Genomic DNA, 12735 nt, shown 5'->3' with positions numbered 1-12735 from the left:
GAAGAGGTGGAGGAGGAGGAGGAGGAGGAGGAGGAGGAGGAGGAGGAAGAGGAGGAGGAGGAGAGCAGTGAGAAATCGAATCGAATGAACAAGGCGGGTATTCAGGATATATTGAACATGATAGATGCTACAGCCTCGCCCGTTCTTGCCACTGATACTCCCAGTGCCGACTTGCCGGTAGACTCCACCAAGACTTACGAGGTCCTCGACGAGAAACCATCCGTTGAAAGACAACAGGTCAAGGACGCGAAGCTTGACGAGAAGGATCAAACAAAGAGTGCATCTAGCTACGAGACTGAAATCGTCGACCAAGACGGCGAGATTGACGATAAGCTGGAGGTGCACGAAGAGAAGATCTTAAAAGATTGTTGTCTACAGGAGATGGAAGACAGGAAGATCCAAATGGAGAATAATCTCGGGCTTCTTTCATTGGAGAATAATGCCGAGACCACTCCGAATTCCTGCAAAATCGCTGAGGCCGACGGCGGTTTCATCATTGGTCGATCGAAATGCAGATCGAAATCTGTCATCACGTGGCAATCGAGCAAACCGATCGAGGAAGAGGAAGCGCCAGACGAGCCCGGCGACCCGTTGAAGCTCGATTACGATAGCTCGAGAATCCTCGACGCCCTAAGGAATACACCAGGAATTTCGGTGTCCATAATGAGAAACGACACGCCTGAAGTCGGCAAGAATCCGATCGTATCGCCTGCGAGGCCACCTTCAAAGGCATCTTCGTCGAGCAGATCGCCCGATTCTCAGGCGGAATGCGTCGAGAAGTTATTGAAGAACGCAAACTTCGACGGTTCATCTCGTAATCTGCCAGGTCTATCGATTGTTATACCAAATTACCGCTACAAAAATGTCTCCGATCAACTAACAACCTCACCGAGCATAAAGCAGCGTGTCGAATCACCCGAAAGCACTGTCAGTTTCAATAAGGTCGACGCGTATCCGGAAGAAATGAAAATGGACGAGTTTCCTCACGAAGAGGACAGAGACGAGGAAGAAGATGAAGACTGCGACTCACAAGTTATGGAAGACCTTAGACAGCAGAAAGCGGATTCATTGGCATACGACGGTACCGACGCTTATTACAACGGGCATAGAACCAAGAACAATCAAGAGGATCGTAAAAGTCTGATGGAGAAAAAGAGCGATTCTGCTTGGATTAGCTCTGGTAAAAACAGTGAGGCACAGGCCAAAGGTAAAGGCTCAGGATATAGGGATCTCGAGCACTTTGATGAACAGGTCCTGGAGGAGCTGCGATCCCGCGGCACCGTGGTAGTATCGCCACAGCCCAGCGGAATTCCTTGTTCTCCCGCGTCCAGGAGACCATCATCGGCTTATCTCGAGAGATTACTCCCTAGTCCGCCGTGTTCGGTATCCTGCTCGGAGGATGCCAAAAGCGAAATAACACTTAAGAGCATCCTGGCTTCATCTAATTGCGTGGATCCGCGAGACTATGAAAGAACAAAGGAGGGAGTGATCCGGTCAGATCAAAACATCGATCAACCTATTTCTCGACCCGTGCACTCGAATATCGATAGAAACATGAAAAGGATTAATCAGCATAGCTTCCAGGAACGTCTGAACGTTCACAATCAAGAGGTGAGGAACTCTGGCAGGCCAATGTCCAGCGGTGACATCCACAGTACCTTTTATGCGATGATAGAGCGAGCCACGCCCAAGAGACCAATGTCTGCCGAGTGGCAGATCGGACAACGACATAGGAACCAAGCCGTTTGTTACCAAAAGACGGTCGATAGAACGAGGGGTCACTTCATCGATCAGGAGCAAGATCAAATTACTTGCACCACGTCCAGCAGCACTGACAAACTTCTAGATCCGGCCAGACAACTCCGCGAACTGATCGAGACTGTTGGCCATCTGATTCCCGATCCTCTTCTAGTTCCTCGCGATTATTTGCCAGGTCTGGCTGCCGCACCGGCGACGGAGATACCGAAGTTACTAGCCAGCAGACCCGAACTCAGGCTACCCGAGGCTCTTACCAGGCCCGACCTCCTTCGGGATCCCGATCTGCTCGTGATATCGCTAGCGCATTTGCAGCACGTATTGGACCACGGCGAGGGCCCAGTTTCCAGATCGCAACAATCGCAACCACAGCAACCTAGCGCTACCGTTAACGGCACCATTATCAAAGGACTGTCTGGTTCGACAAACAGTAACGGCGCGAAAGACGGTGGGTTCACTGTTATCACTGGCAGACCCAAACTCAGTTGCAAGCCGATTTGCACATTGATGCCGACGCAGCCCATGGACTTATCGAACGGCGGCCGATCGCGCATCAATCACTACTCGCCCTTGCTCAGAGTGCGCAGCGGACTGCTTAAGCAGGAGCCGGAAGTAAGCTCTACTGCGAGCTCGCCGGACGAATCGCAACTATGGCATCCGTTATTTGGCAGGTAAACATTAATCTTTATGTTTGCTTTTTTTCCGTCATCCACCTTACACCGTCGTCTCAAGTTTCCTTTGCTAATCCGACTTTGCTGAGCAAGCGAAAAAAGACGAACTGATCGTGCAAATAGCACCGTCAGATAATAATAATAATATAAATAAGCTAACAGAGATATAATAATACCGATTGAAATTTAGTAGACTCCAGTGTGAGGTCTAAAGATTAAATTTGCTTAATCGTTTCTGAGAAATCGTATCTTGCTTAGGTATTATCTTAGTATCAAAATAATAAATTTCGAATATATAATAATAATAATTCTCGAATGTTTTATATGTGCTTGTAAAAAGCTCAGTACATACTCAGTACATGCTCTGTTTATTAAAAAAATAGTAAATTTCTACAGAAATACAATTTATTTCGATAAAATGCTAAATTAATGCGTTTTAAATCGAATCACATATTTATTTCTGTCGAAGTAAACAATTCCATTAATGCTGCGAAAATTACGAGCAAGTTACGAATTTGAGGCTGTCCAGAAATAATCGGAATGAAATTGAACGATAACAATTATTTTCCCGCTGAGTTATCTAATCATATAAATTACACTGTAATATTTGATACAATCAAACGTTCATTCAGAACGCGATATATATCCGATGAAACGCACGGAGGACGTGCTAGCGAGTAGACGGTATGGATATATTTAGAGCGAAAGAGGTGAACGGAGGAAACATAAAAAAAAAATGAACAAAGTGGCATCGATGCGTACTCGCGCGCAAATAGGTCGGCCTTAATAACGATCGTGACGATCCGGGTGCACGAAAACAATGCTGTTGACTCCATCGAATGACCACGAAGGCGAGAGATGAGCAAAGAGACGATAAAGCACGACGACGTTGAAAGAAAATCGACGTCAAAGTTACAGGAATAATAATAATAATTCTCGAATGTTGATGATCGCAGGAAGATACATGTTGATTTTTTTCGTGTCTGCTATTAACACATGACGATATGTTTGCACGCATGCAAAACATGTCCCTGTCCCGTAAATGATTAAATTTATATCATTTATATCGATCGTTCGTATGACCTAAGAAATGCATCATATCTTTATGAATATAAATCGCGGGACGAGAGGCCGCTGCTCCGCGATTCCGTTTGATTCGTCGATCCCAGATAAAATCGACGATTCACGACGACGATGCGACGAACGATCGTCGTCAGCGTGACGGCGGGATTCATTTGCATCTTAATACTGACGAACCAGCCGCACTACCGCGACGTGACTAACAAACTCCACTCGAGCTTGCCACTCGGGCTTATAACGAGCCGATCGCACGTCGTACTTACATCGACACTGTTAAATATTTAAATTAGATCGAACGCCCGTGCGACAGGGTGCCCTCGCGCCTCCTACGTCAACAAGTCGAGCATGATCTACTACACCTTCCCCGCGGAGACATCGCGGGAAGGATTGATGACCGTCGTTAAACGTAATTAGCAACAGAAATAACGCTTTGTGAGAAAAAAAAATAATGAGTCGGAACACGATAGCAAAAGTTTCTACATAAAGCTATATTTCAGTAAATTTCCACTCGCTGCTCATTTTCCATGTGAGCTCTTTTATCCGAACTGTCTACGAAATTTTACGAAGTCCCGCGCGTTCTACGCGTCGCCTATTCAAAGCTTATAATAGAATCCTCGAAATTGTGGTATATCAAAATTTTTGGCAACGCTTGCTCGAGATGCGTAGTTTATCTCACGGAGGAAATTTTGATCAGGAAGTCGCCAGTTTCTCGATCCTGCGGCAAATACTCGGCTAATTGACAATCGAGACATTTCTAATTAGGATCGCCTCGATGCACGATTGGCTGTATTGGCACAACGCGAAATTGGGTCGTGGCAATGCTTCTCGTCTTATGTTCGTTTGCCTATGCCTAATTTGCTAGCTCGACTACGACGATGACAACGACGGCGACGAAAAAACGTTATTGCGTAAGTTCACATATTTAGGATTCATAGGCTCGAGTATAGATTCGAAGGACCGATAAGAATACGTGGGTAGAAAGGATAAGGTTATTCAGTGACTGTAAGTTAATTCTTTACAATGGTCACGCCAGGAAGGACATCTACGACGTCGCTTCACTTATTATGTTTAGATCGCTTGGAAATTGCTTCGATAAATCAGCCTTGGATTAATTTTATCAGTATAAGACTGCTTTCTCGTTTGTCCTTCAAATGAAACATCTAAATTGTATATAACAGAATAACAAGTTTATTTATTCTTCTTCCCTTTCAGAGCAAATATAACTGTATGTCACGCTGTGATAATAATTTGTTGTTTTATATATTCACATTTTATACATTCGTCATTATCAAATCATTATTTATTGTTAACAAAAACAGACATTTTTATTACATAAAAACATATTTTTTTGACATGAGAAGGAAAAAATAAAGATATATTTTAAATTTATGAAGACATTTATTTTTTAATTTTTGTAATAAATCATTCTCTTTTGAATGAATACAAAATATGGCCTGTTTTCACAATATATGGTTACTTAAAGATTAAAAGTTACAACAAATTCATCAATGAAATTCATTCATGACCTTTAGGTAATCAAATATATATTGTGAAATCGGGCCTAAGTCGTAAAATTCATTAATTTTGTTCTCATTAAGTAATCAATAGAAAATTTCTTGTTTTCGTCAGGTTTATGGAAATTGATATCATCATGATTATGGATATTGATCCGTTGATTATCGATTCGCCATATCAGAAGAGTAGTTTGTATTAACTCTCTTCTATCTCGTATCTCGTTAATGAAATGCGAGGAACAAAAGGACTTAGTCGGCAATTAATAGACGCGGGTCGTTCAAAAGAGACAAAGAGAGACCGACCGGAAAGTCCCGGTCTCTCGGATTACACGGTGCTTGATCGCGCGATCTGCACGACGTAAACACGAGCACCAACCAGCACTATACGTTTGCGTTTGCACATGCACGGCCTCGAAAGGCGCAGGTCCCGAACGAACGCCCTTTCGCCACGGCAGAGCACTTGTGTAAATAGCATTAGGATGCTACTCTCCGCCAGCGAACGAACGGACGGCTTTAATGAGAGGGAGAAGCATTAGAGGAGGGTCCTCGTCGTCGTCGTCGTCGTCGTCGTCGTCGTCGTCGACGTCGACGTCGTTGTGTGTGACGTAGACACGAACATTCATCGATCGCCGGGCACGGAGAATTCGAAAGCGTGGAGGGTCGCGGAGAAGAGGAGGGAGAAATGCCGGACAGGAAGCAAAAATTTCACCAGGGTTTAACCCTCTCGCGAGCGAACGGCCGGGTGATCGGGGAGAGGCAGGGAGAAATCAATTCGTTATTTCGATATAACGATCTCTCGCTGAGAGGATTATTGTCCCGGATATTCCTATTATTTTCGAATATTCAGTCCTGAATTACGATTAAATTTCACTTTACTGAAATTCCGAATTTCAAATGTTCAGCAGCTCTGTTTGAGCAGAAATGTGTTTTAGCTCTGTTATGTGTACACAAAAGGTACGATTTTGTTGAAGTAGAAACCTAAACCTAAACCTAAACATTTGGCTAAGTACATATCTAGAAATAATTTTATTATAATGTCAAAATAATTATGTAGGAAACTCAAATATGATAACAATGCTGAAAAATTTTTATATTCTAACAATCAGTTTGAGTATTATACATAATTATTTTGATGGCCAAACAAAATTATTTTTAGATCTGTATATCTAGCTAAATTTTTAAATATTTCAGCAAAATTATTTTTTCCGTGTCTATAAAAAATGATATGAGAGATTTTAGATTATATATTATATGATAAAATAGAGAAAGAATATACGTATGTGAGAAATGCGTTGAGAAGAATCGCTTTATCTAAGTAAGCAAAAGGCGATATCATATATCTTCGATATGGAGTTACATTGAGCGCATCATGTAACAACATTTTTTTCTATTATTTGTCCATACGGCAGCACTTCTTGCACAATTCTCTTGCATAATCGCGTCATTCTTCACATGGCAACTGTCGCAGAAAGAGTTCGGCTAAAAAAAATGTCTCAAAGAGTATCGCTCCGATTAGTATTCATCGTGCAACTTTGTAAATCAACAGGATGTAATGTACATCACCCGTTGATAAGATTTTCTGCGCGTGTTGCAAAAAACACGCGACGTCGTGCAACGTCGACTAATCAAGCGATAATTAAAAAAAACTGACATCTCTGCCGTTCTCAATGATGTAACGATGAATCAATATGTAGGAAACAGCAAGAAGGGTCGCACATCATCATCCCTATCTTCGTAATTAATTCACATACCGATAGACAGATACAACAATACCATAAAGCAATCTTGATAAACGTAATAGTCGCATATATTGACAGATAAAAAAATATATGGTAATGGCGAAATAAGTTTGCGCTCAAATCATGTCACGAAAAGATGTAATCAAGTATTCTTTTACGTGCAATAAATCTTAAATGATTGCATGAATATTCCACGTATTTATCCCAAATATATAATATAGCATTATTAGATATTAAATTATCAATGGTAACCTTGAAGTTAAATAACATTTTTATTAATTTTATTTATTGATCTTTATTTATTTTATTTTTATTAAATAACAGTTTGGGATAAATAACATGTTACTAATTTTGTCTTTCATATGTGCTATGTAAATTAATTTATTTCTGTGAATACTATGGATAGTTTCGAAATAAATATTCATATTAATGTATGCATTTACAATTAGTAAAGTTATTCGGATCCAATGGAGAAAATATAAAATCAAATTTAGTGTTATTTAATAAACTAAATTTATACATTTTCTCAAGTTAAATTTTGTTTAATTATTATTTCATTATTTTAATTTAATTAACGATATACTGATAGAAGTAATGGCGACCTTTAGAAAGATAACAAATAATTCAAATTAGATAATATTCGACATTATAAATTTAACATTGTACAGTTAAATTTTTCAACTTGCAATTCTGCCTGATTGAATTGAAATGATTTTTCCATAAATTCATAGTATTCGATCGTGATCGAAAGATCGAATAAATCGAATTCACACGCATCCGCCTGTCTAACTACGATAATAGCCAGCGATATTTTCTCGTGGAATATTGCACTCCCGTGCTTGATTCTGTCCTACTCTACGATGGAATCCGAGATCTCCCGCCATAGAATTGGATCGACAGGGACGTAGCTGTCGACGAAAAGATTCGAGAGTCGGCACGATTTACGAGATGTACGATCCGGGATCGGCCGACGCTCGCCGGCCCTGAAGATTCACCTCGCCCACGTCCACGCCCACGTTCCCGCCACAAGGAAAGGAAGAAACTACGTGAGAAAGGGAGACAGGATCGGGAAACGAATGGAGAGAAAGAGAGAGAAAGAAAGGGATGAAGAAGCGAGCGAAACCGAAAGAGAAATGAAGAGGACGACTCAAAGTCAAAGGAAGAAAAAGTCGATGGATGGAGAGAGTAGCTCTTGATCGTACTCTTCTCCCTTTTTCTTTCTGTTCGTCTATTTTCCTCTTTTTCTTTATCCTCCCCAGTTTCTTAATACATCCTTCTTCATCCTTTTCTTATTTCTTCGTTCTTTCTCGTTCTTCCTTCCGCCTTTTCTATTTCTGCCCAATCTCAGTGGTTACCTCACTTTCTTCAGCTCGCTTCCTCTATCCATTTCTCTCGTTGCCTTGTTCACCGTTTCTCGTGCCTAGCCTATAATTCGCTTCGACATTCGCGATCCGAGCTGTTCGAGTTTGCGGTATCGCTTATAAAGTCGCCTGTGTTGGTGACGAGCATCGCGACACAGTGATCAAGCTTGAGGGTCATTGGTCCCCTGGGACTGCCACGGAGAGACCCCTTCTCTACTGTCTTTTTCCTGCACTTCCCCGCCAACGCCAGCAATACGTAGGTATATCACCAATGTGAACGCCCCTTTAAAAGCGGATCGATGATCACTAGGAAGTGCGCATACGTCGTTAATTCGTTCCGTCTGTACGAAAGGGTAATAACATCAAATTTTGAAAGCTATTTTGAAAGGATAATTCATAAGAGAAAAATTTAGTTTTCATTAAGAGAACAAAATTGTTTTTTTAATTACATATAAAGAGACAAATGAAAAATTTAATGACTTATTTCTACCAAAGTAATTAATTTTAATCTCGGTGTAATTTACTGTTTAACTTTTCTAATTCTTAGAGCTAGAAAAAGATAAAAAGTAAAATCAATTAATATTAACGTTAATATCCACATTGGTCTACAGAAACGGATATTAAGGGAGAAAAAGAATCATACAATTTATTATATATTCGACGTGCGTGTTTGACAAGAAAAGTATCGATCATCCGCGAAACCGAAATATGTACTATTGAAGAATGTACTAGTAATATGAAGGTTATGCTTCCTAGAAAAGAACTCAACTTATAACATGACTGCATAGGAAGTAAAATTACAACAATCGCATAATGTAGATAACTTCGGGAGAAAGTTGGCCGCCAAGTTCCATCGCTTCCGAAGAATAGGACGCGGAACGAGAGAACTCAAAGCTGAAAGTAACGACTGTCGGACGAACGGTGAACTCGATGCACGGTAATCTAAATTCATTCGACGGAAATCAGGGATTGTAGTTGAGAGTACGTCACACATCGGACGCATATAGGATAAATAATTTAAATCTAGGTCAGATAGGTAAAAGAGAAGTGTGAAATCGATCACATAAGTAAAAACGAAGCATTCCTCCTTTATGTCTTGATGAAAATTTTCTCAGAATTTTTTATATAATTTTTCAAAATGTTTATGTAAATTTCAGATTCATTCATTTTTCCGAATTTCTAAACAATTTTATAACTTATTAAGAAACTTCTCAGATTTTTTTTAATACAAATTGTGACATTTTTCAGAAGTGCCAAGATCTTTTCTAAAATTTTCCATATATATGCGAATTGTAAAATATTCTAAGATTTCTAAGATTTCTCATTTTATGTATAATTTCTGATAAAATTTTACAAAGTCTAAAAAAAGTTTAAGATATTTTTTTCAGAAATTGTAAGATGTGAGAAACTTCTGAACTTTTTAAATATTTCAGAATTCATGTATTCACCTCAGTATTTTTGAAAAGTGTTCCAATTTGTGTAAAAACTCAGAGAAAAATTTTCACCATGGTCTACAGTTCCCTCGCTAAAAAGTTCTATTGTTCGAGAGTTCGCGTTCTACGTACCCATTATTCATTAATGATGTACTCTCGAAGCCTTTTTCATTTCTTATTAAAACAGAAGGACATGTGGCACTGTTCGCTTCTAAGTTTTTATAAAAGATAGCATATGCATATTTAATGCGTGTCAGGCGTCAGACATTCGCGTGCGGTGCTAAATAATGAAAATAGGAAATCGGACATCGATCGTTAAAAAATCCACTCGTCGCCAGGTTGACGATGTCACCGTTGTCACGCGACCTTGGAGTATTTACGCAATGAGAGAGCCAAGGCGGAACGGGAACACGCATACTACGCACCACGTGCCATCGCTCTTTGCGACGCAGAGATTCGTTACTTACTTCTTCATTAGCACACGGCCGCTCTCGCGGATCAATGCACGCACATTCTCACAGCGCGAACAATGGCTTGTGTTCTTTGTCTTCATTCGGCGCTAAATACGTCCCTCTAATTCCGAGCATATGCGAGAATCGTGAGTGCAGGTACGAGAAAATCAGATATTGGCTATAATTAACGTCAAATGTAGCATCATGAATGCACGCTTATCTATAATTACATCGCCTGTCTTGTATATTATATAAATCTAATACTTTAGTCATTCGGATTAAATTTTTGAGAAATATAAACCAATATAATTCAACAAATTTATATTGACAATTCTGATTTTTCCGATAATTTGTAAAGTATCTTTTCGATAATTGAAATTAGATGACGTTTACTTTATATATTATATATATATATATATATAGTATACGCGTGTGATATTAGTAGTTTCTTTTTTCAGAGATTTCAGTTTCGCCATAGAGCGGTTGGCATGGAATCTTTCGTGGATCGATGTCTATGTATAGCCGGCGCAAAGTATGGCTGTAGATGCGAGATGAGCTATTTCGGCGCACCTACTTTGAGCTTTCGGACGCGTTTATTACTATTATTTGCAATTATTACGATTCATGACTTTTCGAGTAATAGTTGTTTTTTTCAATTATCTCTCAAGCATAGTTCTCCACTCGCGAAGATTCACTCGGAGACTTATGTCTGAACGAGGGTCGAGAATTACATGAATGTCGCTTGACGGCTGTTATATGGCTTCTTGGATTAACATCGCCCTCGTATGAAATCTGTAATTGCGAAACAAAGACATAGAGCGTAGATACTATTCTTGTATAAAATTGGTCGATAAGAATGAGAGAAATCGGAAGAAGCGAAGACGAGTCGTTTCTATACAATCTATCACAATCTCCAAGACAATCTCTTAAAAAGAAAGGAAGATTGATCGTCTTTTTACATTCCCCATCTTTTATGTATGTTGGCCACATTTGATGTATCTACTGTTTAAGCTGGTATTTATAGTCGATTCTTATATTTAAGACTTGTCTTAAGTACAATCTTAAAATGTCACGGACCAATCAATGATAGTCATCAATGATACTCATTGTTGGATCTTACGTTTAAAACTGTTTCAAGTATAGTCTTTAAATGTCGCGAACTAATCAAAGAGCATTAGTATCTTAAGATATTACTTAATACGGTCTTAAAATAATAAGAACCGACTATGAATACCGGCCAGATCGAGGGCGATATTAATATCTTAAGACATATATTACTTAAGTCTGTCTTGAAATAAGAACTGTTTTGAAACAAAAATGAATTTGAATGAGTGAATGAGTGAGAGAGAGAGAGAGAGAGAGAGAGAGAGAGAGAGAGAGAGAAAAACCGGTCAGAGTCACATTAGTATCTTAAAATATTACTTAAGGTGGTCTTAAAGTAACCTACGACCTTAGGGCAGTATTCATAGTCCGTTCTTATTTCAAAATTGTCTTAAATAATGTCTTAAGATGCTAATACGGTCTTCTGATTGATTTCTGACTTCTGAAGACGGTCTCGAATATATGATTTGACCATGAATCGCCCTCAAATATGGATGGCGCAATTCATGCTCTATGTTTTGGTGATAACAATTCATTTGAACAACGTACTCATTCTTGCGTACACGTACGTGAACACACGAGCTAACTCGTAGGAAAAATGAAGGAACATGTCTTATCATTTACCGCTTTTTTCTTTCACTTTGACACTGGCGTCGTCATTGCGTCAACCGTCGCACGATGTCGGAGACCGGACGATCGATGAAAGTAAGAAATGAAATGAAATGAGGGGAGGGATTGTAAAGCGAAGAAGAATATTTGAAGACAGTGAGCTTGATCGCGGGTGATGCGGATCGTTTCATTAGAAAAAAGTATATCGCCTGATGTAGAACCAAAGGGGATCGTGCGCTCGTCCCTTGTAGGAAATATCATGCGCTTAAATGCGAGGAAAATTTACGCAGAAATCGAGCCCGCGTTTCTAAGAAAAGATAGTGTTATAACCGTTGATAAATCCGCTTTACACGAAATTTTCAGAAATAGAACAGACAGACATTTAAAAAAAAACAGTAATCCAGCTAGACTCTCGCTCCAAGTTCCTTGACCCTTATTTTCTATGTCATATTCTATACATCACGCATCTGCTGAAAATAAATTTAAATCGAATCATACGAAAGATAAGAAGATTTGACCTTCGCGATTGGCATTGAATTGCCAAATAATGTGCGAAAGACGATTTACAAACAAGGGTGACCGGTATACACGTGTCAAGTTGACGTGGCCACGTGGCTTTTCTTATGCCGCGCGTACGTATTTCACCACCCTTTGTACTAAAAGATTCGCGTGGCATTCGGCACCATCGTAAAGCCACATCGCCCTCCCTCGGATCGATGTGTATATCGACACGTACGTAAGCATGTCATGTATGTGTGCGTACATGTACGTGAGCGTGTAGGTGAGGTCTATGAAGAAATGGCTATGTAGGCTCACTTCGACGAGCAGTGATGTGATTGTGGTAGCATAAAGAGAAGAACAGAGAAGACATAGGAACGATGGAGAGGAAGAGATGGAAATGAAGATACATAGGATAATAAAAGAAAGTAGAGGAAGAAGACGGTGATAGTGAAAGTGAGTTGAGCGAGTGAGTGAGTGAGTGAGTGAGTGAGTGAGTGAGTGAGTGAGTGAGTGAGTGAG

At 39.9% G+C, this 12735-nt stretch overlaps 1 protein-coding gene across 1 annotated transcript in view; it reads left to right on the top strand.

The window, feature by feature from the left end:
- Window positions 1-12735, top strand: part of LOC108689696 — a 23565-nt gene that overhangs the window by 2177 nt on the left and 8653 nt on the right. Inside the window, exon 2 of the mRNA XM_018196583.1 lies at window positions 1-2426. Within this exon, the coding sequence (XP_018052072.1) occupies window positions 1-2426 (2426 nt within the window). The remainder of the gene's footprint in view (window positions 2427-12735) is intronic.

This window comes from Atta colombica, unplaced genomic scaffold (genome assembly GCF_001594045.1).
Source record: "Atta colombica isolate Treedump-2 unplaced genomic scaffold, Acol1.0 scaffold275, whole genome shotgun sequence".
Lineage (NCBI taxonomy): Eukaryota > Metazoa > Arthropoda > Insecta > Hymenoptera > Formicidae > Atta > Atta colombica.
This window is presented reverse-complemented; position numbering and strand designations above follow the sequence as displayed.